We start from the raw sequence: 26596 nt of genomic DNA on the forward strand, positions 1-26596 counted from the left end.
GATTGAGGCCATTGTCTTTGGTATCTGCTCCAAACCCTGTTTCCCTGGCTACTGACTCCAGCCCTCTGCCTGGCAACTAAATCAGACTCTTCATAACCTTGGTGTCATAATTGAGCCCGAGATGAACTTCTGACCATGTATTGCTGCCCTCATTAAAATTGTTGATTTCTGTTTCCCTAACATCACCCAACTTCATCTCTGCTGCTCAGATACTGAGAGGCTGTTTCCCTTTGTGGAAAAGTCGAGGGCTAGAGGGCGTTATCCCCGAAGAAGGGGATCACCCATTTGAGAGAGAGGTGAGGAGGAATTTCTCCTTTCAGAAGGTACTGAAGTTGTGGAATTCTTTACTCCAGAGGGCTGTAGAGGTTGGGTTGTTAAGTATGTACAAGGTTGGGATAGGCAGATTTTTAATCAGCAAAGGAATCAACTGTTACGGGAATAAGCTGGAAAAGTGGAGTTGGGGATTATCGTGTCAGATCACTCATGATCTTATTGAATGGTGGAACAGACTCAATGGGCCGAATGGTCTAGTTCTGCACCTACGCCTTCTGGTCTGCCTCAGCTCAGCTGCTGCTGACTCTTCAGTCTTGCTTTTATTACTTGTGTATAAGTCATTGACTTTAGGGGAAGAAGAAAAATATAAAATATTGGTTGGTAGAATCAGGTTTTGGGCTGTATCATGCTGGCTGTGGATTGCCAAGAACTGCGTAATGTTCACATTAATTGGATTAAGCCCCTGGCTTTTCAAGTTGTTGTTGATTTTTTTTTCATATTTACACTTCAGAACTGATAGAATACAGCACTTTGTGCCAATGTTGATTGTGACATCTGTCACAGTTAGATTGCAATGGCATTGCTGACCAGTTTTGATGTTTGTGTTACTGGTAGCAGAAGCCTTTTTTAATTCATTGGGATATGTGCATCATTGGCAAGAGCAGCATTTATTGGCTTTTGAGATGGTGGTAGGAAGCTGCCTTCTCGAACCACTGCAGTCCATGTTTCTTACTGATCCTCTTTGTCCCTTGAGGGACATAAGCTGCTAAATGTCTATGCCACCTTTCTCTATCTTTCGCCACGTATGATGTAGATAAACCCACAGTGTTACTAGGATTTGATTTGATTTATTATTGTCACATATATCAGTATACAGTAAAAAGTATTGCTTCTTGCATGCTATACAGACAGCACACTGTTCATAGAGAGTGCAGAATGTAATGTTACAGCCATAGCTAAGATGTAGCCGTTCTAGAGTTGGTTGGTACATAACCTCAGACTTTTGTATCTTTTTCCCGACGGAAGAAGGTGGAAGAGAGAATGCCCGGGGTGCGTGGGGGCACACCACGCACACAGAATGGCAGATGGAAAGTATTCCATCGCACTCCTGATTTATGCCTTGCAGATGGTGGACAGACTTCGTGGAGTCAGAAGGTGATTTACTCACCGCAGAGTTGCCAGCCTCTGACCACCTCTTGGAGCCACAATATTTATGGCTAGTCTAGTTCAGTTTCTGGTCAGTGGTAACGCCCAGGCAGTTGATCGTGGGAGTTGAGCGATGATAATGTTGCTGAATGTCAGGGGTGGGATGGTTCGACTGTCACTTATTGATGATAATTTAAAGTAGTGTCTGCATCTTCCCTAGCCCATCTATTTATCTCACAGCTCAGCTGCTGGCATGATGAAGGTATAATAGTATTTAAGGTTTGGAACTGCTTTGAAACTTAGACTAATGTTCGAACTAACAGAAATGAATAGAAGCTGTTTGGATTGCATAGTGCTTTGAATGTCTGTCCTTCAGACTGCAGTGTTGTTGGCTCATTATCCGTCAGGCACCATCACTGCCATACAAAGTCAAAATGATTTTAATGCTTGTCATATTCCTCACTGATTCTGTGAGATGATCCAGTCACCATGAGCAAACCCGTTCTGGAATCTACAAGTATTTTAGCACCAGCTATAAACCAAGTTTATCCAGATAATGTTGTGAATGAATAAATTGCACATTTAGCACAGAAACCATTAATTAAAGTATGGAGTCCACAAACAAGAGCACTCAGCTCTACTCTTCACTGGCACCATCCGTAACTCTGTGCTGCCACATTATGAATGTGCCAAAGCTTAATCCAATTGAACATCAGCCAGTTTGAAGCGACTGAAATTCAGCTCCCAATCTTTGCCCCTTGTATTGTCCATCTTCTGGCTGCTTGCTTAAGTTCATCCAGACAGTTCACAACTTCTATTCATTCCTGAACTTTAAACCTCATACCTGACCCAACACTAAGAATTCCTACTTCCACACTGAAAATATCCAGCTTCACTCACCCCAGTTGCTGCTGTACGACCACTGTTTTCTTATCTCTGCACCCATTTTGTTCCCAACACCCTTTACTTTTTTCACACTTCATCCTTTATAACCTTGTTCCTCGGTTTTCTCCCTTCACTCCATCATCAACTGTAAAGTCTTCAACTACCTCATAGAATTCCTACAGTGCAGAAAGAGGCCATTCAGCCCATCGAATCTGCACAGACTCACCAGCAGAGTATCTTATCCAAGCCCATCTCCTGCCAATCCTTGTAACCTCATGTATTTACCATACCAAACCTCCTAACCGACACACATTAGAAACTAGAAGCAGAAGTAAGCGATGTGGCCCTTCAAGCCTGCTCCGCCATTCATTTTGATCGTCAAGTTCAATATTCCTGATACCCGCCCCCAAAAAACCCTTGATCCCTTTACTGCTAGAGCTATATCTAATTTCTTCTTGAAATCGGACAACGTTTTGGCCTCAACATTCTTTGGTAGTGAATTCCACACATTCAACACCCTCTGGGTGAAGAAATTTCTCCTCATGCCAGTTCTAAGATGTTTACCACTTATCCTCAGACTATGTCCCCTAGTTCTCCCCCCGCCACTGGGGACATTCTTTTTGAATCCACCCTGTCTAACCCTGTTAGAATTGTATAAGTTTCTATGAGATGCCTCCCCTCTTCCAAACTCCAATGAATATAATCCTAACTGAAGTAGTCTCTCCTCATATGCTACCCCAGGAATCAGTATGATAAACCTTCACTGTACTTCCTTTCGCAAGAGCATCCTTCCTCAGATAAAGACACCAAAATTGCACACATTTCTCCAGGTGTGGCTTCACCAACGCCCTATACAATAACAGCAAAACATCTCTATCCCTATACTCAAATCCCCTCACTATGAAGACCAACGTACCATTTGCCATCTCGACTACCTGCTGTACCTGTGCATTCATTTTCAGTGGCTGATGTGCGACGACACCAAGATCTTGAAAAGTATCCACCTCTCTTCATTTACACCCATTTAAGTAATAATCTGTCTTCCTGTTATCGCTACCAAAGTGGATAACCTCACATTCATCCATATGATACTGCAGCTGTCATGCCCACACACTCAGCCTGTCCAAATCACATTGAAGCATCTCTGCTTCCTTCTCCCAGCTCACCCTCCCACCCAACCTTGTTTCATCTGCAAATTTGGAGATAATATATTCAGTTCCCTTTTGGAAATCGTTGATAAACGTAAAATGAAAATGACCTTGGGACACTCAGGGACAATTTAGCATGGCCAATCCACCGAACCCGCACATCTTTGGGCTGCAGCCTGCTCTCTAGAATTTCATCCCAAAACCTTTCCACCTCACATCAGCTCACTCTGCCTTTTGAAATCTCCCCAAAATCTATTACTACTTCATCAAATTTTAAGTAACCACTCCTCACTCTTCTGTTATTGCTTTTGCATCTTGTTCTTCTCCGTCAAGTACGTGGGAATGCTTTACTGCATTCAAAGGGCCGTAGAAATGAGAGGCCAGAATTTAATCCACTTGGGCATGGTTGTTTTTTGAATGTCTCTTTGAGATCCAAAGCTGCAATTTGCGATTTTAAAGATCTGTAGTGAAGCATAAAATTAACTCATGGTATTTTCCTTTATCAGTAAAACTTGCCCAGTTCTAACAAAAGTCACACTATTTAAATTATTGATTTTTTTTGTTGCTGCAGCTTGTATGCTTCGCACTCTGCACTAAATTACATTTATTATCAGTGATGACGTCACGTGATTTGTATCAAGATTTCAATGCCTGTTTTAATTAACGACGCCTTCGCAAAACTTACAAGCTGCACAAATAGTATGATGGTTTATGCTTTTAGTATTCAATAGAAAATGCACTCACCTAAACTCAATCTAGCTGAAGAACTTAGCGGGTTATGGGTTATCAGCACCATATACAAATTTCTGAACACCTAATTCAGTTGTGTTTTACTGTGGGAATAAAAATCTCTGTCGGCGAACCTGCTATGGTATTATTGTTGTTTTAATAGAGTTCAAAACCATTTGATGCATTTTTCAAGTTGATGCCACTGTACAACCCAATCAATACCAAGCAGCCGACTAGCAATTGAACTGAACAGTCTGTCATGTTGGTCTTCTTAGGTTTGGTCCACCATTTTTGATAAGGGAGGATCGAGCTCTGAGCTGGGATCAGCTACAGCACTGCATCCTGAACAAGATGTGCTATCTGATGAGGAACGAGACCCATTCGCAGGTCAGTAGAGTTCGATGTATCTCGGAGTTTGCGGAGTTGTTTATCATTTTAAAAATAGATGCAATACAAGTCCAGGCTAGGCTGGTAGCATTTCATTCAAATAACCTAACAGGGGCATTGTTATATTTCTGATTGAAGAGTCCCCACTGCATGATTTGCTGTGATTGATATCATCCATCATACTTGCTGTTATATTTCCCACTTGACTTCAAGATCAAAACAGTGCAACAGTGGCCTTAGCATTGCTGCCTCACAATACCATGGACCCGGGTTGAATTCCTGACTTGGGTCGCTCTCTGTGCAGAGTCTGCACATTCTCCCCCTGTCTGTGTGGGTTTCCTTTGGTTTCCTCTCACAGTCCAAAAGACGTACTGGTTAGGTGCATTGGCCATGCTAAATTCTCCCCCAGTGTACCCAAAGAGGTGCCAGTGCGACAACTAAGGGATTTTCACAATAACTTCATTGCATAAGCTTACTTATTTACTACACTTTACACCAACTTAAGCACAGAAATCGCCTGTTCAACACTGAGTGGGATTCTCCGATCTCATCCGTTCCTGCCCCGCTGCCAGAGAGAATGGAGAATTCGTTACCCGGCCAAAACGCTGTTATCCGGAATCCCAGCTGTGGACGAGGTCAGGGGTTTCTGGCGATTATATATAGACCAAACTCTGATTAAGTTGTCAATGCTTTCCAGACATATTATTTCCAAAGCAAGCACTTTGTTGATACCATTGAACATAGATGTATACGTAGTGATGGCAACTTTCACTCTGGTGCCCTGGTTAGTCATTAATTGTTACCTTCTCCAGCGCCCGGGCTCTGATATTTGCTGTTAGAACTTGTCTCATTTTCGACCATTCAGTGTTCCACAGCAGCTAAATCATGTCACTTCCCAAAGACCACGTGTCTGCACCAGCAGCTTTGTACCTTCGAGAGAGAGAGAGAGAGAGAGGAAAAAGGATAAAGGCACTGTCTTGTCTTGATAAATTTAAAAGAAAACTTCAAACTCATTCAAACATGGGATATGAGAAGAAAAACACAAGGAAGAATTGTATGCGCACTGCTTACAAACTCAGCTTATTAAATTATGCCCGAAGCCATTTCGTGGCTTAGATTTACACCAACCATCAAGTTGTGTTGTGTTGAGCATTTCCTGTATAAGGTAACAGATATAAGTGGGCAAAGAGCTGTTGCACGCTCTTGGAGTTTAGATGACACTCAAACAATTATTGTTCATACTATATATTGTGTTAACTGCTTAACTACATTGTGGGTTTGCATCTCAAGGCACAGTGGTTGGCACTGCTGGCTCACAGAGCCTGGGACCTGTGTTTAAATCCCTGCTTGGGTCACTGTCTGTGTGGAGTTTGCACATTCTCCCCATGTCTGTGTGGGTTTCCTCCAGGTGCTTCAGTTTCCTGGCACAGTTTAAAGATGTGCAGGTTAGGAAGATTGGCCATGCTAAATTGCCCCTTAGTATCAGGGGGACGGCTAAGGTGAATACATGGGGTTATGGGGATAGGACCTGAGTGGGATTGTGATTGGCGGTGCAGACTTGATGGGCCGAATGGCCTCCTTCTGCACTGTAGGATTCTATGATACTTCAACCAGTAGTTCTACAAATGGATGTAGACAGGGAGAGAGTGTATATTTGATATCCAAAAATCTGACTTTATTCCCGGCAATGCGTTTTTGTGCATGGCCAATTCATACAGCCCAGGCTGCCCCAGAAAATGACCATGTGGGAATTCAAATCAAGCTTAAAGTATTGATATCAAGCAAGATCTCCTAGTGGTTCCTTGCCAAGTTGGTGCTTAAAGATTTAAAGCTGACATGATGTAAAATATTCAACATTGAAGGTTTTATTACGCACATCTACTACATCATGCAGGAGGAGCGCACAAGTGCCTTTGTCTGAAACAAAGCCAGGTCAACCTATTTTTGATGAGTTGAAGATAATTAGGATTTTCCTCAGTCTGCCAAAAAGTAAAAGCAATCCATATCTGCAAGAATCTCTTGGGATGCCAGACCATACTTGGTCATTGCTTAATTACTACAGATATAAATTTTTAATTCCAACCAACAGGGTGAAGAGAAAACTAAAGTCAGTGTGTTTCTACAGCTGTAGAACTACTTGTGCTCTTTTACATTTATGAACTGAGAAACCCTTAACCACTTCCTTACTTAGACAAAATAGAAAGTAGGGTGACCATTTACTACATGTCAGGGCATCTGTTCTGATGCAGGTATTTTTTTTAAAGAAATACAAAAGGAAAATATATCACACATATGAACCAGAAGTGACATAACTAAATAAATTGCATTTATTCAAACTCATTGGATGGGTCAACATTGTGATTTTATACTTGGGCATCCTCTTAACCCCAAGTTTAATCATCCTCCCATTCATGTGTCAGTGCCCCAGTATAAGATGAACGTTGATTTGATGTCAACCCCAGTTCAACCATCTCCGAACCCTTGTGTTGTCTGGGAGATGTGTGTAAGTATTCATTAGAAAAGTATGATGGGGAAGATTTGTAGTCTTATTCCTCGAGGGACAGCAATGTTTGAGGACAGCTCATCAGCATTGATACTCTAGTGGCATCTGGGTCTCCTCACTGTCAGTGTTTGAACCCAGACGTTCACTTTAGAATGAGATCCCCTAGACTGGTCCGTCTCTCATTTGCGTTAGTGTTTACATCATTAGATGGTGTTGAAAGTGCCGAGCCTTGCCTTACGTTGTGGTCATTCCTCAGTGGATCAGACAGAGTGAGCACATTAGCAGAACAGTGCTGACCAAAGCTAAGATCTTGTCTGAGTGAGTGATGAGGTCGGAATGCCCAGTGTGAAAGCAGGACTCATCCCCTCTGAGTGTTTGGCATCCTCTGAGGTGACCGGGAATTGCTTGGAAGGCTAGGGGAGATCTGTCCAGATGACCTCACTTAATTTGACTCTTCCTGGGACCTTTCAGCTGTTGAATAATTACGGCCTCATCTCCCACAACATTGGCACACTCAAACTGTCTCTCAGCAGCCCCTTGAGCTTTCTGGACATCCACATCTTCATCATCCGATGAGCTCTTAACCCTCTGACAAGGGGTCACCTCTTGGCATAACCTGATTATGTAGGGCACAGCACACAGCAATAATGCAAGAAACCTTCTCCGGAGTGTACTGCAGAGAGTCACCTGAGATCCAGGCACCTGAAGTGTATTTTCAGAAGCCCTATGTTATGCTCTATAAGGGAGAATGTAAAGTTATGAACAGCATTGTGCATTTCCTTGGAACAGTTGAGGACGGTGTGTAAGATTATTTCAGCCACTGTCTAAGTGGGTTGCCCTTATTCCCAGCAACTATTCCTGCAGATGTTTTAAGTTTATTATTAGTGTCACAAGTAGGCTTACATTAACACTGCAACTAATTTACAGTGAAAATCCCCTGGTCACCACACTCCAGCGCCTGTTTGGGTACACTGAGGGAGAATTTAGCATGGCCAATGCACCTAACCAGCACATCTTTTAGACTATGGGAGAAAACTAGAGCACCCGGAGGAAACCCATACGGACATGGGGAGAATGTGCAGACTCCGCACAGACAGCGACCTGAGCCGGGAATTGAACCCAGGCCCCTGGCGCTGTGAGGCAGCAGTGCTAACCATTGTGCCACCAATGTTTCAGCCCTTCATAAATCCCAGGCACCTGGGAGTGACTAAGGCAGTGTAGGACAGGTCTGCGATCGTCTGGAGACCTGGTTCATTACATAGACCACATACTTGCTGATACCCCGACATCATGTGGCTATCTGCTGTCCATGTAGGAGTCATAGCAACTTCCTGGGTACCGTGCACACACATACAAGATGTACTTGTGATGTTAACATACCAGTTGATGGAATGCAAGCTCTGGCAGTTTATAAACATTAACGGCTGCTGTCACGGAGCATGTATAACACATGGGTTCAGTCGATTTCACCCTGCATTCTAAGGAAGCCTGAGATGCTAGCGAAGTTAGTGATTCTTTCAGCCCAGCTATACTGATCCAGAGTGAACCTGATATAATGATGGGCTTCCTGCAAAGGTCATCAATCACCTCCTTAATGAAGCCATGTGTTGCAATGTGAAAGGTCCTCTGTTGATCCCTGGAAAGACCCTGAGGGGCCAGGTTCATCTGGGGGAGGGTTAATGAGGGGAATGACCTGGGGGGAGTGGGAGCTGGCTCTGATAGGCATAGAGGACCTTAAAAGGAGATACCCACCCCTTTCTTGGTGACATTTATGCTAATAATGCTTTGAGGCACCCATGTGGTGCCACAGGTGAAATAGCAACATTTACGTGACTGTTAATTGGCCATTTTAGAGCTTCAATTGGCCCAGGGACATGTGGGCCTCCCAACTCCTCCACCGCTCCCTATAAAATGGGAGATAGTAAAAAGTCTGACAACACCAGGTTTTAGTCCAACCGATTTATTTGATAGTAAACTCACAAGCTTTCGAGGGGACTGCCTCTTCGTCAGGTGAATGGAGAGTTCTGGCCTCGGACAGAGCATATAAAGCACAGACAGTTTAGAGATTACTGATTAGAATGCGAATCTTTACACCTAACCTGCTGTTCAAGACCTAAAGTGGCCGACAATGTGTGTGGAAGGAGCACTGATCACAGGTTAAAGAGATGTGTATTGTCCCCAGACTGCACAGTAAGTCAGGTTTTGCAAACCCAGGCAAGTCACAGGGGTTACAGATAGTGTGACATGAACCCAAGATCTTGTGAGGTTTGCAAAACCTCACTCACTGTGCTGTCTGGAGACAATACACATCTCTTTAACCTGTGATCAGTGCTCCTTCCACACACATTGTTGGCCACTTTGGGGCTTGAACAGCAGGTTAGGTGTAAAGATTCACATTCTAATCAGTAATCTGTAAACTGTCTGTGCTTTATATGCTCTGTCCGAGGCCAGAACTCTCCATTCACCTGACGAAGAGGCAGTCCCCTCGAAAGCTTGTGAGTTTACTACCAAATAAATTGGTTGGACTAAAACCTGGTGTTGTCAGACTTTTTACTGTGTTCACCCCAGTCCAATGCCGGCACATCCACATAATGGGAGATAGGTCAGGAACTGATGGATAGACCAGACAAACTAAGTTTTACAAACCTGGCAGCAGGTCATGAGAAATTCCACCCTCTGTGGTTTACTATTCCTGTGAATCTATCATCCCCTTCTTCAGGATTTGCTTATGTCCCAGGTGTTGTGTGCTGTAAATTTTAAAGATTCTATGAAACTATTGGAGTAGTTTAGAGAACCTTCCAGTTTCTGAAGCTAAATATGTTCACCTTCTGAAGTTCTGAATGTGGGTGGTTGAACGTGTGCACAATGGTTGCTGCTAAAGTGTATAGTGGGACCAATAAATTAATTCTCCAGCTTTTTAATACCAGTGGAAGCTACTTGACCAACATATATTTGCGGGCAGAACTGGCAACGTCATCAATTTAACCTGCACCATGCTGTAATGAAGTGTATAGAAGTGACTTGGATGCAGTACAGCACACAGCTGAAATGCCATTTTTCAGGTGACAGCAAAAATAATGGAATAAATCCCTCTCGACAGCAAAGCCATTTAGAAAGTGTGAGTGTGTTGTTAAACACCTCAGGGAGCAGACCCTAGAGCAAGGATCCGACAGCCTGTAGTGAATACTTGGGCTATTGCATACTGCAGGAAAGACTTGGAACTCTAAATCAAATCCTGCCTGCACGTGAGTTTATTAATGATGGCGAGTTTGGACTCAGTTGCTGCAGCTGCCAAAGAAACCAAGTTAGAATCATAGAGGTTTACAGCATGGAAACAAGCCCTTCGGCCCAACTTGTCCATGCCGCTCAGTTTTTAACCATTAAGCTAGCCCCGTATCCCTCTATATCCCTCTTACCCATGTAACTGTCTAAATGCTTTTAAAATGATAAACTTGTACCCGCCTCTACTCCTGCTTCTGGCAGTTTATTCCAGACACTCACCACCTTCTGTGTGAAAAAATTGGCTCTCTGGACCCTTTCATATCTCTCCCCTCTCACCTTAAACCCTCTAGTTTTAGACTCCCCTGCCTTTGGAAAAAGATGTTAACCTTATCTATGCCCCTTGTTATTTTATAGACATCTACAAGATCACCCCTAAGCTCGCAAACTTTTCTTTGCCACTGCCACCTGTGACTTTGAGAACTGCTTGGTTGTCATTTTGTGACACAGGTCAACGTATAAGCTTCCCTGCAGCATTGAGCTAAAGCTGTATAATCCCAACCAGCACAAACAATTCTGTTTGTCTTTTTAAACAGAGCACTTTCTGAATTATACACAAGTGTATTATGAGTCAGGGTTCTGTTGTGAAACAGAATGGTATGGTGAAACGGAAGGTTTATTTTTTAGTGTCACAAGTAGGCTTACATCAACACTGCAATGAAGTTACTGTGAAAATCCCCTAGTCGTCACACTCTGGTGCCTGTTTGGGTACACTGAGGGAGAATTTAGCATGGCCAGTGCGCCTAACCTGCACATCTTTCGGACTGCAGGAGGAAACAGGAGCATCCAGAGGGAATCCCTGCAGTCATGGGGGGAATGTACAGACTCCGCACAAGCAATGACCCAAGCCGGGAATTAAATCATATTGCTGGCGCTGTGAGGCAGCAGTGTTAATCACAGGGCCACCGTGCTGGTGATATTCTAGTGACTCCATTAGGTAATATGCCAAGGTAGTTGCTTCCAGCCCTGACCAAGACATCAGAGAGGTTAAGAAAGGTAGATTGCTTACCATCTTAGCATGTCCCTGGCGCTGTGCACTGTGCTGCCAAACAGTTCTGTCAAGTTCCACCACCATCGTCAGAAAGGCAACAAAGGATGGACAATAAAATTCAAGCCTTTCCAGCAATGGACACCCTGAGATTTATTTTGCCAAGAAAATACTTAAATGCAAAATGTAGAGGGCTGGATTTTGTTGAATGGGTGCAGAGAGGTGGTAGTATTGATGGTGGACTATTTGTGTGATCTTCATTCCCCCTCTAAAACTGACGGCAACCACAGGGTAGCAGCCACGCACAGCTCAACATGGAGGTCCTGACTTGTATTCTGCCACTGTGGACTCCAACACAGGCCACACTGGGGCCCATCACAAGCCCACAATCGCTGAGATCAGCATGAATTTCCACCTTCCCACTCCAACGTTGGTGTTTGAAAGATGCATCTTGTTCAATCAGTACAACAGGGACTTTAACACTGCTCTGATCAACAAAATTTGATCAACAGCAGACATGTCCTGAAAAAATAATTTTATAATTGTGGTGCGCTGTTAAATGACGAATCAGTAATTGTGGACACAGTGGTTAGCACTGCTGCCTCACAGTGCCAGGTACCCATGTTCAATTCCGGCCTCGGATCACTGACTGTGTGGAGTTTGCACATTCTCCCCGTGTCGGCGTGGGTTTCCTCTGGGTGCTCCGGTTTCCTCCCACACTTCAAAGATGCACGGATTAGGTTGATTGGGCAAGCTAAATTGCCCCAAAATGTGTCAGTTAGATACGTAGGGTTACGGGGATGTGGAGTTATGGGGATAGGGCCTGGGTAAGATGCTCTGTCAGAGAGTCAGTGTTGGCTCGATGGGCCAGATGGCCTCCTTCTGCACCGTAGGAATTCTATGAATTTTGGTTAATTTTTTTAAAGATGTATTTTTAATTTTTCAAAATATTTTAACTTCTCCCTTTGTCCCACATGTGTGTCCCAATCTTTAATTTGCTGAATGTAACTTGTTGAAAAATAGTTTTATTTTATTGCATTTATTTCCAGTTTTGTGGGGTGTGGGTAGGGGTGGGGTGGGTGGTCTATGGAAACGCTTTGATGCCGTTCCACATTATGAATGCCCAGTGAGGAATGATGTAGACTGTTGCTGTACCACTGCGCAGCGAGAGAGGTGATATTCTCAGCCAGGAGATCGCGAGACCTCTTGAGTCTTTGCTCCACGCTCAGTGGTGAGCGCCTTTGCTTCACTGCTGACCACAAATGCGTTTGACTGGCTCCTGATGACAAAAACTAGCTTTTTAAAAAAAAGAATAATCTGTCTGGAGTAGGGATAATATTCTACCTATGTTCTGTACATGATTCAACAGTGAAATGAAAACGGAATAGATTGAAAATGTCTGGCTGCATCTGTGGAGAGAGCAACAGAGTTAACATTGTAGGTTTGTGACCTTCCTCATCAGGACTGAGAAAAATTAAAAATGTAATATGTTTTTGTAGTAGACCAAGGGCGACTCAATACAGTTTTGACTAGAAAGGTTTTATTGCCAGCAGAATAACGATATAATGTACATCATGTACAAAAGGTAAGACTAGATTATAAATGCAAACTACTGTTCTTGACTCCTGGGTTCCAACTGCTGGTCCGTCTTTGATCAGTGGTCCGTGCACTTTGGCCAATTGGCTTCCTGCTGGGATATTCCATAAGGTCCTTGCCATTCACCTGGCCCTCAGTACACCCGAGGAGACTAAATATGGACTATTTAGTATCTGTATTAAGTACGGATTAATACCCCCTCCCCCCCCCCTTTGAGGGCTACGCTACTACAGTATTGAGCAAGCAAAAAGGAAGGAGTAGAGAAAAAGGCAGGGAAGGTCTGTGATTGGCTCAAGGACAAGCAAGAGATTAGATGACAAATGGTTTCAAAGTGCAAAGCCAAAAGGAGTGGTAATGGTTTGAGTAAGGAAGGAAAAGATCTGCCTAGAGGAGGCAGGATCCTGAATAGCTGCTCCCCAAAAGAAAGAAAGGAAGGAAGGAAGAAACAGGAGGAAAGAAAAGCCAACATTGGAAAATGGAACAGAAAGAGGGCAGGGGTTAGGATGTAAAATGATTGAACTCAGACCTGAGTTCAGAAGGTTGGGAAGTGCACAAGTGAAAGACATGGCACTGTTCCTCGAGCTCAAACTGAGGCCCAGTGAAACACTGCAGGAGACCCAGAAAAGAGACAAGTGAGTGGCTGCTGGAGTTCATGTCTGCAGACTGAAGAGAGCTGTTCCCTCATGTGGTCACCCAGCCTGTATTTAGTCTCCCCTGTGTAGAGGAGACCATCTTATCAACAACAAATACAGCTGGCTAAATTTAAAGTACTGACTTTCACCAGGAAGGAGTGTTTGGGACCATGAACAATGAGGAGGGAGGAGGAGGTTGTTTGCATGGAAAGATGTGGTAGGATTTGGAGAGGGTGTTGGCGTTGACTGATTAGACCACCAGGGTATTTTGGAGGTAGTGGTCCCTTCAGAATGCTGAAAGAGGAGGGGGACTATGGTTAGTGGCATGATACTGGAGATGGTGGAAATGGTGGAGAGTGATTCTGAGGCTGTATTGTTGCTCTGGGAGGGAGGGAAAGGAGTGAGAACAGAATGGACACAGTTGAGGACCCTGTCAACCACAGTGGGGGGGTGGGTGACAGTCGTTCCTCAGTTGAGCAAAAGGGAACACGTGAATCATTTGTATGGAATGTTGCATCGTCCAAACAAATGCACCCATGACGCAGAAACACGGGAGAATAGACTAGAGTCCTTGCATAACGCAGGGTGTGAGGATGTGTTGAGAAGTTGGTGCGGGTGTCCGTGAGTTTTTGGTGAATATTGGTTGATAGCCTAGACACACAAATGGAAACAGAGAAGTTGAGGAAAGAGGAGGGGAAAGCGCGAGATGTGAAGGTACGCAGAATAGAAATTGGAAGCAAAGTTTGCTTGAAGTTTGATATTTTCCACTTTAGGGTGAGAGCAGGAATCCACACCAATGCAGTCACCAGTGTATCAGAACAAGAGGTGGGAAAGGAGCTCTTGGGTAGAAAAGAAGCAAAGACTGTTTCAGGTATCCCACAGACAGGCATGCATAGCTCAGACCCATGGAGAGTATCCATTGCAACACCTTTTACTTGGAGGAAGGGAATGGAGTGGAAGGAAAAGGATTGCAAAACAGAGAGATTGGTTCAGGTTGTTATTAATGTTTGTGCACAGTACTTTTTTTCTCAATGCCTGGTAACTTGGAAGTAGTTTTGTGTCCCAGTGTTACCTTACCCAGAGCGAGGATTCCAAGGAACCATTCTGGCTGCCGCGTGGTCACACAGGCGTGTAGCTTAGCAGGAACATTGGTTCTGAAAATGAAAGATTTAAAATACCAACATAGCCTCTTTGGGTATTCCAGACCTCTACTGTGGAGATATTTAAACTGAGCATAATTAAAATCTGCAGACATTTCATTATTTCCAGAAGCTGCTGCTCACTCTTAAGTTGGCAGAAAATATAGGAATTGGGGGAATTGATGGAAAAAGCAATCGGATAGTGCTGATAGTGTAACTGTCAGTTCATTTCTCAGGGTGTACAATCTCTGACTGTGTAATTAACCACAGGTAGATTGAAGTCGGGAAGAATTTAGATTGATAGCCGCATCTAGAATTGATATTGCCAGGAACAGATAAAGTATTGCCGTGCTCAATGAGCCAAGCCTTTTTGACAGGTTTGATATGAGGATTATTTGAGTGGCAAGAAATGGAATGTACTGTGGAGTTTGCAGCCTATGAAGGAAAGTCACAACCTGTCAAACATTACTTTGCGCGTACCTTCTGCAGTGGGGTTTGAAACTTTGTCGGTGCTTTGAGCATTGACTAAGAGCCATCTCCCATTTCTTTTACCATCTCAGGTTCTTCACTCTGATATTCTCTCCTGAGAACGATGAGGCATTGATTTTTCTTCATGTATCCCACTTGAAGAAGGACCAGCAGCAGACTGCCCTGATGTTCAAATTTATTTATTAGTGACACAAGTAGGGTGACATTAACACTGTGGTGAAATTACCATGAAAATCCCGTAATTGCCACAATGTGGCGCCTGTTAGGGTACACTGAGGGAGAATTTAGCATAGCCAATGCACCTAACCAGCACGTCATTCGGACTGGGTGGAAACTGGAGCACCCAGAGGAAACCCACGCAGACACAGGGAGAATGTGCCAACTCACACAGACAGAGAGCCAGGCTGGGAATCAAACTGGGTCCCTGCCACTGTGAGTTAGTAGTGTTTGCCATCGTGCCATTCATATATGATACTGGGAACCATAGCAACTGGACCTGATCCTGTTCTCACCTGGTATTTTAAAATACCAACATAGCTTCTTTGGGTATTACCTGTCAGGTATTTGGAATACCTGTCGGGTATTTTTCTAGCGAGCTATACTAAGTAGGGATCAGAAGCCTAGGGACCTCCATGAATTCTCTTTCTCACTCACACTTTATTTGATTTGATTTATTATTGTCACATGTATTAATATACAGTGAAAAGTATTGTTTCTTGCACACGGTACAGAGAAAGCATAGTGTTCATAGAGAAGGAAACGAGAGAGTGTAGAATGTCGTGTTACAGTCATAGCTAGGGTGTAGAGAAAGATCAATTTAATGCAAGGAAAGTCCATTCAAAAGTCTGACAGCAGCAAGGAAGAAGCTGTTCTTGAGTCAGTTGGTACGTGACCTCAGACTTTTGTATCTTTTTCCCGAAGGAAGAAAGTGGAAGAGAGAATGTCCGGGGTGCGTGGGGTCCTTAATTATGCTGGCTGCTTTGTTGAGGCAGCAGGAAGTGTAGACAGAGTCGATGGATGGGATGGTTTGCGTAATAGATTGCACTACATTCATAATGTTTTATAGTTTCTTGCAGTCTTGCAGAACAGGAACCATACCAAGCTGTGATACAACCAGAAAAAATTCTTTCTATGGTGCATCTGTAAAAGTTGGTGAGAGTCATAGCTGACAACTAAATTTCCTTAGTCTTCTGAGCAAGTAGAGGCATTGGTGGGCTATCTTAACTATAGTGTCAGATGGAGGGACGAGGACAGGTTGTTGGTGATCTGGACATCTAAAAACGTGAAGCTCTCGACCCTTTCTATTTTCATCCCCATTGATGTAGATTGGGGCATGTTCTTCTTTATCGTTCCTGAAGTCGATGGCAACCTCTTTCATTTTGTTAACATTGAGGGAGAGATTATTGTTGCCACACCAGTTCACCAGATTCTCTGTCTCATTCCTGTACTCTGTCTCTTCATTGTTTGAGATCCGACCCATTACGGTGGCGTTGTCAATGATGCAGCTCCACCCCCGTACGAATGTAGTTCATAAAGTTGCATTTGTTGACGCATAGAGTCCATCAACGCATTAGTATGCAGCAGGAAAAAGTGAAAATGTGAACATTTTTGTTTAACTCCCTCAGCAGTGATTTAATATAAGGTATACAACTGCTCTCAGCCCAGCCAGACACCAAGCCGAAGGGTTATGCTGGCTGAAACCAGAAGATTAAGGACCGTGGCGCACAAGGTGCGACCCATGCCTATTTGAAGCATAACTTGCCACAGATATAATGACTCTGGAGTTATTTTAATCTCTGACAGTGATATGCTGATGCTGAAAATTATAAATATATCTTGCAGCAATATTTCCTCAGGCAGCCTACGTTTTGAATGTAGAGTTAGTTGCACTTCTATGATATGGATTCAAATCCAGTGTCCACCAGCTGTAAGTGCCTTACCAGAATTGATTTGGAGTATCTCAATCCAGTTTAACGTGGACTTGTGTTCACAGCATGAAACTGTGCCTAATTCAACATTAAGTTGGCATTTACACAGAGGGGCTGGATAGCTGGTGATGCAGATGAAGAATTGTCATTGTGAAGTTCAGTGCAAATGTTGTACTTCGCCTCTTAAGCAAATCGCAAAGTCAGTGATGAAATGGTGATGCTCACTGCTGACCTCAAAGAAAGCTACTCACAAAGATCTAGTGATCGCTGTGGGATGGATTTCACCTTAATGTGAATTTAACTCCAAGTTATGGGAATGTTCACATGTCTGGGAGCACCAATGTTATCAAACAAAGTAAACAACCAATCACATTGAAGAATTTTTACAAGCCGCAAACCAGTAAAATGCACTGATTATTCTTCACTTTTTATTAATTTTACATAGAGCCAAATTAAAATTGGGGCATATGCGTTAGTCATTGAAATAGCATAACAATATTACTTTTAAAGAAAAATTATTATATTGAACCATGGTATTTTTTTATCACGATGGGAACACTTGGCGTTACAGAACTGTAAAATCAGTTTTCCAGAGACAGGGAAGTTACTTGGCAGTAGTTGCATCTCAGTAACATGGCAAATCTTTCGGGGGAGATAGAATGTTAGTAGTGTGAAAAGGGAAGTTTTCATCAGTTCAGTGATTTCTGAACATTTCCACCTCGTCAGGCTTCAACAGCGCGCCTTGTGGAGGAGCAGGGAATTGCTGACGACAACTTCTAGATTTCTGTGAATGGGGTTTTTATTCCCGATATCTGGAGAGTCAGATTCTCTCACATTCCTGCTGATAATACCTGGCCCGCAGCCATTTAATGCACCAACATATAGTTAATTCGCTTCCAGTCCCACCTCAGGGGGCTGCTGGCCAGAAGATGCAGTGGACGTGGTCAGGATGGGACTGCAAGCAGAGCCTAAGTCCTGGCGTTGCAAGAACATGTAGGTTTTGGTGGTCTCAGGGTAGGGAGGGGAGGGGGGGTGAGGCCTGGGGAGCTGGACAGAGTGGAGTTGGAGTGTCAGCCGGGGGGGTAGGTGCCCCCATGACAGTGGGCCACCCTTTTGGAGTGGAGTTCTGTATGTGGGGGGTCGGGGGTCATCTGATGATAAACAGAGGTTGCTGATGGCGAATCCAACCCTGCTATCCTTCTTGCCTGAAAGGTCTGAACAGGATTAACTTTCAGCTTCCTGCTTGCTGCTAAAGTCCTCCCACCAGCCTGAAAATTAAGGCCGAACAGAAAAGGGCCTTAAGTGGTCAAACATTGGTCACTTTAGGGCCTCAACTGGGACAAAGGCAGGTGGGCCTTCCCTGTCCCAGCGTGAAGTTGCTTAAAATTTGGGGACAGTGAGGAAGCGGTTAGGAACGCATTCCAACAAACCCATCCCTTGTGTACGGACCCGCCACTGGAAGAATGTAGTACTCTGCCCTGTCTTTGTGTGTGTGGACATCAGAAATTGCTGTCGGTGTCACAGGGTAATAATGGGGAATGCTCTCATCACAACCGCACTATCAGGCCAATGTCTCACAGAAAATAACCTTTTCCAACGTGTGTTTTTGTGGAAACGGTCAGCATGGACATAATTGAAGGGAGTCACTTTTAAATCTGTTTTGTTTTGGTCTCAGAATTTTGGACATCTGTTCCGAATACGTGTGGTTGGAGGATTGACGACCAACTGTTACCTCTCTCCTCAAGACATTAGACCGCTCTGCCAACCGGCAGTTGACAGGTGAGAATTGCTGTTAGTCGCACAGTGCTTCTGTCAAACCAATTTAATGTTCAGTTTCCCAAAGGAACACTCTCCATAATAAGTTTATGGAGCTTGGTTTTGTTCTTTAAACCTAAGATGGCCTCTCCTTCCGTCCCCGGTTGTACCTGCTGCTTCATGTCCCGTATAAAATCAACTTGATTGATGATCGAGCAAAGAGCATCATTTAATCATTTCCTGAACTATTAAGGCAAATTGTAACAATGCACTTCAATAAATACTAAGCTAAAGGGAACAGAAACGCCTGCCTGGTTTGTCTAAAGATTTTGAAAAGCAGGATTATGTTATCTCTTGTGCTTTTTGTTTTAGCTTGGACTCCCAAAAAAAAATGCACGTCAGCATGATATTTACCATTTATTCCACATGAACTGCTTTCAATTCTCTTTGGGTTCCTGGTACGTCCTCTGTGGGCATTAACTATTAAATAGCTGCCTCTGTTTTGGTCCCAAGTTCTATTATCGTCAGCAGTGAGTGTGGGGATTTTGGGAGAACTTATTTATTGATGGTATCAACATCAACTTTATTCACACCCCTCACCCCTGAACCTATTTAGAAGACAATCCTCTGATACCTTGCCCCAGTGGTGGGCCTTCATGTAAAGATAGTACTTCCAAGCTCCTTGTGCTTTCAATGCCCCATAGTTATTTTCACCGAGTATCACCACAGGCACATGTTGGTTGCCAATCAGGAATGTGAATCCTTACTGAATCCCCATTATGAATCCAGATATATTTATCCAAATTACACACTAGTTTCATGCAAATTAAGGTGGCACTGTGGTTTGCACTATTGCCTCACAGTGCCAGGGACCAGGTTCAATTCCAGCCTCGGGTCACTCACTGTCTGTGTGGAGTCTGCACATTCTCCCCGTGTCTGTGTGGGTTTCCTCCGGATGCTCCAGTTTCCTCCCACAATCCAAAGATGTGTGAGTTAGGTTGATTAGCCGTGCTAAATGAACCCTTAATGTCAGGGGTATTAGAAGGGTAAATATGTGGAGTTACGGGAATAGGGCCTGGGTGGGATTGTTGTTGGTGCAGGCTCCATTGGGTAAATGGCCATCTCCTACACTGTAGATTCTAAAAGTTAATGCAGCATAGATTAGGAATCAAATCTGGAACTGTCTTTATCATTTAATACTTCGGAGAGCAGGAAACAATTTTAAAATATTTATTTTGGAGGATGCACTTTGCCATTTTTGTAAATGTGACAATATCACTTTATGAAACTGCCTTAATAAGGCAACAAAATACTTATGGTGTTGACTACTCCTATATGCGATTACACTGTCACAGGGATATGAATTTGCCAGATGTGAAATAACTTATTGTTTGAGACAAAGTTACATTACTGACTGAGATACATGGTTATAATAACTTATCCAATTCTTTAACAAATTTATTTTTTGAATGCGAGTTCTTTAATCTCTTACACCAGATCAGGAAAATGCAACTTGTGTACTTTTGTGGCTTCCAAAATCCGCTCCTGGCACCAGTGTGGCTTTGCCCAGCACAAAAGTTTCTGATGCATTTTGGTATTTTCTCCAGTGGAAAACGTACTGTAAAGCATTGACAGTGCTTACATAATGGTGGTCAATGTGGAGGTCAGCTTATCTTTCAGAACAGATTTCTGTGATGAATCATTACATTAAAAACACACATACATTGCAATAAGGCATCTAATTATGACATTTTAAGCTATTAAAGCATTTTACGCTTGCCTTTCAGAATGATTCCCACTCCTCAGCAGGCTTGCCCCAGCAGTCATGAAGTCTTCAAGGAGGTGCATTTCCTTTTGGGCTTCCCAAGCCCATACCAGCACACAAACATTGTGTGTGGGAGGAAATGTTCTTCACAATGGGGACCCAGACCTCAGAAGAGGTGCATTCACATTTTGAACCCAAGGCATTCCTGAACCACAGAAAGGTGACATGAAAATGGTGTGGAGTCAGGAAGGCAGAGGAAAATTGTTACTCCATCTAAAAAACTATGTTTGGCATTTCAAGACTCGATTTGCACTTCCACTGAGAGATAAGAATCAGGTCCCAGAAATCTGTTCTTCTGTTCACTCTTTGTTCTCGGTGGAGTTTTTTCATCCAAATTCCATACAGAGGTATTTTCTTTAAAAAAAAGGACATTGGAAATGTTTCTGAAGCAGTAAAATTTATCAGTGCCTTAAGAACAGTCTCAGTGCGGAGCCCCGGTTCAACATGGAAATTAATAAGCTGTGATCCTGTGCTAGCAAACGAGCAGAGAGCAGAAAATCCTGTGTTGGAGAAGTGCTCGATTAAAAATCAGATACTATACAATAGTTCAAATAGTTTGCTGTAATACCTTTATTGGAGAAGGTGTTCCTCCCCCGGTAAACCATGCCCCAGCCTTAGCCCCATTAGACTGGTTTCAGACTTGGCAAAAATGGCAAATCCTGTATGTTGTTTGGCAATGCATCTGTTATAGGAAAGACCACAATCCACTTCAAACAGTGTAGCAGAGTAAATGTATCTGAATGCCCACTTCTATACTGGCCTTTATATTAGCAATAAAACCAATTTAAATACGTTCTCCGTTAAAGTAGTGCAAGACCTCCCTATTGAAGTACATTATTAATAGAAACGTAATTATTCTTTAAATCAGTCACTGGCTGGTGTTGAGATTTCTATTGCAGTGTGGGGAACCCTGTTCCACTTATTTTATCACCATGTCTTCCAATGTTGGTTTATCAATCTTCCCTAACCATCCAAAGCCGTCACAATCAGAACTTATTTAAGGTCCTTGTGTTTCTGTTCCCAGATTGCGGAATGATTCAGACACTGTTTTCCAGATTTTTGAACATCATCTGCCTCCACAACATGCCCTGTTTTACTTCTTCCTCTTTCAATCTAGATCATTCTTGGATCTAGTAATGTTTCCTGCAGGATAAAGAAAGTTGCAACAAATTTCATGAAGATAAAGCCAAGATTCTATTGAATAAGGTGGCTTCTTGTAATTGCTGTCATTAGGAACAGGAACAGAGTAGGCCATTCAGCCCTTCAAACTCCACTATTCAATGAGATTGTGGCTGATGTGCTTCAACAACATTTTCCTGCACTATCCCCATATCCCTTGATGTTTTTCGTATGTAGAAATCTATCAGCGTACCCAATGACTGAGCCTTCACAGCTCTCTAGGGAAAAGAATTCCAAAGATTCATCACTATATGAGTGAAGACATTCAACCTGATCTCAGTCCCAAACAACCCACGATTTATTCTGAGACTGGGCCCCCTGGTGCTGGAGCCCCCATGACCCAGCTAGGGGCAACATCCTTCCTGCATTTAACCTGTCGAACCCTGTCAGAAAGTTCTATATTTGAATATGATCACCTCTCGTTATTCTAAACTCTAGAGAAGAGATGCTCAGCCTATTTCATCTTTGCTCATTGGACAGTCCCACAAGCCCAGGAATCAGTCTGATGAACTTTTGTTAGATTCCCTTTATACCTTGAGGTAAGGAGAGCAAATCCGTACACATTATTCCAGGTGTGGTTTTACCAAAACTATACAATTGTAGCTAGACATACTCAAGCCTTCTTGCAATAAAGGCTGGCCTGTTTTCAGGCAGAATCTTACAGCTGATTAGTATTAATTTCTATTCTCTCAAGTTTCACGCCATTCGAGTGGTGCCTTCCCTCTGTTTCACCCACTGTGTAACAACCTAACTGCTGCAAGCACTGGGGAGCTCCATAAAAATAACTCCCCAGCATTTGTTTCATAATGACTGCAGGGGGATTGCGGCCACAAAGCCAACAATGTGCTTCACCAGGTTGGGGATGCATGGGATGTGTGAGGCAGGTCCCGTGGGAGACGGGGTGGTTCACTTACCCTGGCTGAGTGAAGAAAATCGGTCGTGTTCTTCCGACACTGCTACCACAAGGCCATTACCCTGTCCCCTTCTGCAGTACGCTCGTACTCACCAACTGCATCCCAGACAGGGGTGGTCACCCTGCTGGATGGCCATCTCCTGGACCATGGGCATAGGGATTCCCACCTCTGCACCCATCTGTTGAGCAAGAATGATCAATGGCAAGTAACATGTGTGCCACAAAAATGCCAAGCACTGACCATCTCCAATAAGGGAAAGTCTAACCATCGTCCCATAACATTCAATGATATTACCATCACAGAACCCCCTCTTTCAACATCCTGGGGTTGCCATTGACCAGAAAATGAACTGAGTAGCTATATAAATACTGTAGCTACAAGTGCAGGTTAAAGGTTGGAAATTCTGTGGGTACCTACTCACCACCTGATTGCCCAAAGCCTGTCCACCATCTAGATGGCACAAATCAAGAGTGCTGGCACACAACCACTCGCCTCAATGAGTGCAGCTCCCAACAACACTCAAGAAGCTTGACTCCATCCAAGACAAAGCAGCCCATTTGATTGGCACCCTGTCCACCACCTTAAACATTCATTCAATTCGCCACTGGTGCACACTGGCAGCAATAGGTAATATCTACAAATGCACTGCAGCAACTCACCAAGACTCCTTCGACAGCACCTTTCAAACTTGCAAACCTCTACCAGCTAGAAGAATGAGGGCAACAGAGGGAAGGGAATGCCATTATTTGCAATCTCCCCTCCAAGCCACGCACCATCCTGACTTGGAAATACATGTTCATTGTTGCTGCGGCAAAACTTTGGAACTCCCCTCCTGACAGCAATGTTGGTGGACTACACCAGCTGTACCATGTACACCACATGGACTGCAGTGGTTTAAGGAGGCAGCTCACCAGCACCTTTTGCAAAGGCAATTAAGGATGGGCAGTAAATGCTAGATAGCCTGCGGCATCCACATCCTCTGAAAGAATTAAAAAGTTGCCGGAAATCTGCCTGATAGATGACAGGTTTCTGCCTCCGGGACTTCTCTGTGGATTTTCTGTCATGGTTCATTCCCTTAGTCCTCTCCTCTCCAGAGTTACCAACAAGGTAGTGGGACTGTAGCTGGGTGCACCAGGATTTAAACAATACCGCTGGGTCTGTTTACCACATGTCTGAGGGCTAAGCCTGCTTTGGAAATATACTTTTAACCATAGGGTAACAGCTAACATGGATCACAAAGTGAGACCTTTAATTTTAAAAATACTTGTCATAGGGCAGTTTGCAGGAATAATAGGTAGCGTATTCATAATGAGATTTCAGTTAAGCATGGCACCTCAGACTGAGTTTCAGATGAGTTATTAGACCATGGCTCCTACTGCTTTCTCAGATGGACATACATTATTCCTGGCACTGAAGTTCAGGAGAATTCTTTCCAGTGTCCTGGCCAATATTGATCCAACATCACCAGTTTGAATTACCTCATCATTATTACAGCACTGTTAGTGGGGCTGTGCTGCATTCAATTGAATGAATTGATTTATTATTGTCATATGTATTGAGGTACAGTGAAGAGTATTGCATCTTGTGAGCTATAAAGACAAAATACACCATCCATAGAGTACATAGGAGAGAAGGAAAGGAGAGGGTGCAGAATATAGTGTTGCAGTTACAGATAGGGTGCTGAGAAAGATCAATTAAATATATGATAGGACCATTTAATAGTCAGATGACAGTAGGGAAGAAGCTGTTCTTGAGTCAGCTGGTACGTGTTTTCAGACTTTTGTATCTTCTTCCTGAAGAAGAAGGTGGAAGAGAGAATGTCCAGGGTGTGTGGGGCCCTTGATTATGCTGGCTGCTTTCCAGAGGCAGCAAGAAGGATAGACAGAGTCAATGGATGGGAGGCTGGTTTGTGTGATGGACTGGGCTTTGCAGCTTCTTGTGGTCTTGGTCAGAGCAGAAGTCGAGCCAAACTGTGATGCATCCGGAAAGGATGCTTTCTATGGTGCATCTGTAAAAATTGGTGAGCGTCGAAGTAGACGTACCAAATTTCCTTGGCCTTCTGAAGAAGTAGAGGCATTGGTGGGCTTTCTTAATTATAGTATCAGTATAGAGGGACTAGAACAGATTGGTGATCTGGACACCTAAAAACTTGAAGCTCTCGACCATTTCCACTTTATCGTCTTTGATGTAGAGGCATGCCCTCCTCTCTGCTTCCTAAAGTTGATTCAAATTACATGCTATGTTTCTTACGTTTAAACAGTGACTTCACTTCATCAGTACAGTGCTAAAATGACTGCACGATGCTTTGAGTTTTTGAAAGGCCCTACATGAATGCAAGTTTCTTTCAGGCGGCAGCACTTTTAGTATTGCAGATTTTTGTCATACTAATTAAATAAGCTTTATATTTACAATGTTATTTGATGCTTAGCTTTGTTCTTTGAGAAGGTGTGCTGGAACGAAGGGCACATGGGATCAAAGTAGGCCTTATGAATCATGATAGATCAGAGATCATTCTCCTATTTCTGCAACATTGGAAGTGATTTAAAGTTGATTTACTTGAATGAGTTTAGACTTTGAGATGGCTAACGGTGGGTTGAACCTCAATTAATGGCTGATATTTAGTAGTGGCGATCGATGTTTAGACAGTGAGTTGTGGATAACGTACGGGATGGAGGTTTGTGCCACAGAGGTTCTTTACAAATTACATCAGCACCATCTATGGGTGGAAGGCCAGTTCTGTAAACATTATTTCCAAAACATTTCAACAATAACTCAAAGGATTTTTCACGCAGAATTGCATGACGTGATAGTTTGAGACTACAATAGAAGTAGTCAAATGTCTTGTTTGAAAGAAGGATCTTGTTTATATAATAAAGTTCAACAAAAGCAGTAACTCAGTCGAACAGTAAACAGTGATAAATATGAGAACAGGAGCACTAATAAAACAGGTCTTGCCTACAGAACACTCTCTTACAGACTGAGAAGTCCTTCCAAACTCCCACATGCTCAGAACTTTCAACAAATGCCAAGAAAACAATCACATTGGAGAAAAGGCATATAAGAACACTCTGTACTCAAGGTGACACTCTATAACACACGGAGCAGAATTTTTACGTCCTGCCTGCCACGGGAATCGTAGCGGGCAGGACAGGACTGTGCAAAGGTCCGTTGACCTCATGAGATTTTCTGGTCCTGGGGCGAACGCGCCCGGAAAGTTCCACACTTGATCTTTCACATCCCTCTGGGTGTATGTGGCAAAGAGGAGTGTAAACCTCTCATGTAGACAATAAAGAACTTAAGCCACTCTTCATCAGAAAGATTGAGTTGGAGACTGTCTGAGGTAGCAGGGGAAGTTGTCCATTGAACATTCTAACTTCCCGGGCAATTTCCATGGCATCAGTATGTTCAGGCAGGGTCCTGAAGCAAATCTTGTGGGGTACATGCGGACCATCCAGAGACAGGAAGATCTGAGCCATCAGTGTTGAGACAGTAATGTTTGTTTAATGTGTGGAGTGGCAGTGGGTTCTTACTATTAATCCTGACTGAGAATGCCCAGGTCTATTTCCCTGCAAGGAAAAGTTTGGGCAATTCAGTTGACACTGTTCAGATACCAGCTTGCTTTGGAACCTTGCAGAACAACTCAGTACTGGTCTTGGTAAAATTACACTCTCCAAGAGCAACGGAGGCTGATTTAAACTGCATTCAGCTGATAGTGCTGCTACTTTGGTGCAGTGTTAGTGTGAACTGGTTTCATATAGCACTGACACAATGAATCCTCCAAGGATGAGTAATCACTAAGAG

At 43.4% G+C, this 26596-nt stretch overlaps 1 protein-coding gene across 1 annotated transcript in view; it reads left to right on the plus strand.

The window, feature by feature from the left end:
* The window catches only part of usp43a (ubiquitin specific peptidase 43a), a 456330-nt gene that overhangs the window by 394387 nt on the left and 35347 nt on the right, over positions 1 to 26596 (plus strand). Inside the window, exons 8-9 of the mRNA XM_080208928.1 lie at positions 4457 to 4568; positions 18798 to 18901. Coding sequence (XP_080065054.1) covers positions 4457 to 4568; positions 18798 to 18901 — 216 coding nt within the window. The remainder of the gene's footprint in view (positions 1 to 4456; positions 4569 to 18797; positions 18902 to 26596) is intronic.

The sequence above is a fragment of the Carcharhinus amblyrhynchos genome, chromosome 21 (genome assembly GCF_965287045.1).
Source record: "Carcharhinus amblyrhynchos chromosome 21, sCarAmb.v2.hapA, whole genome shotgun sequence".
NCBI classification, from domain to species: domain Eukaryota; kingdom Metazoa; phylum Chordata; class Chondrichthyes; order Carcharhiniformes; family Carcharhinidae; genus Carcharhinus; species Carcharhinus amblyrhynchos.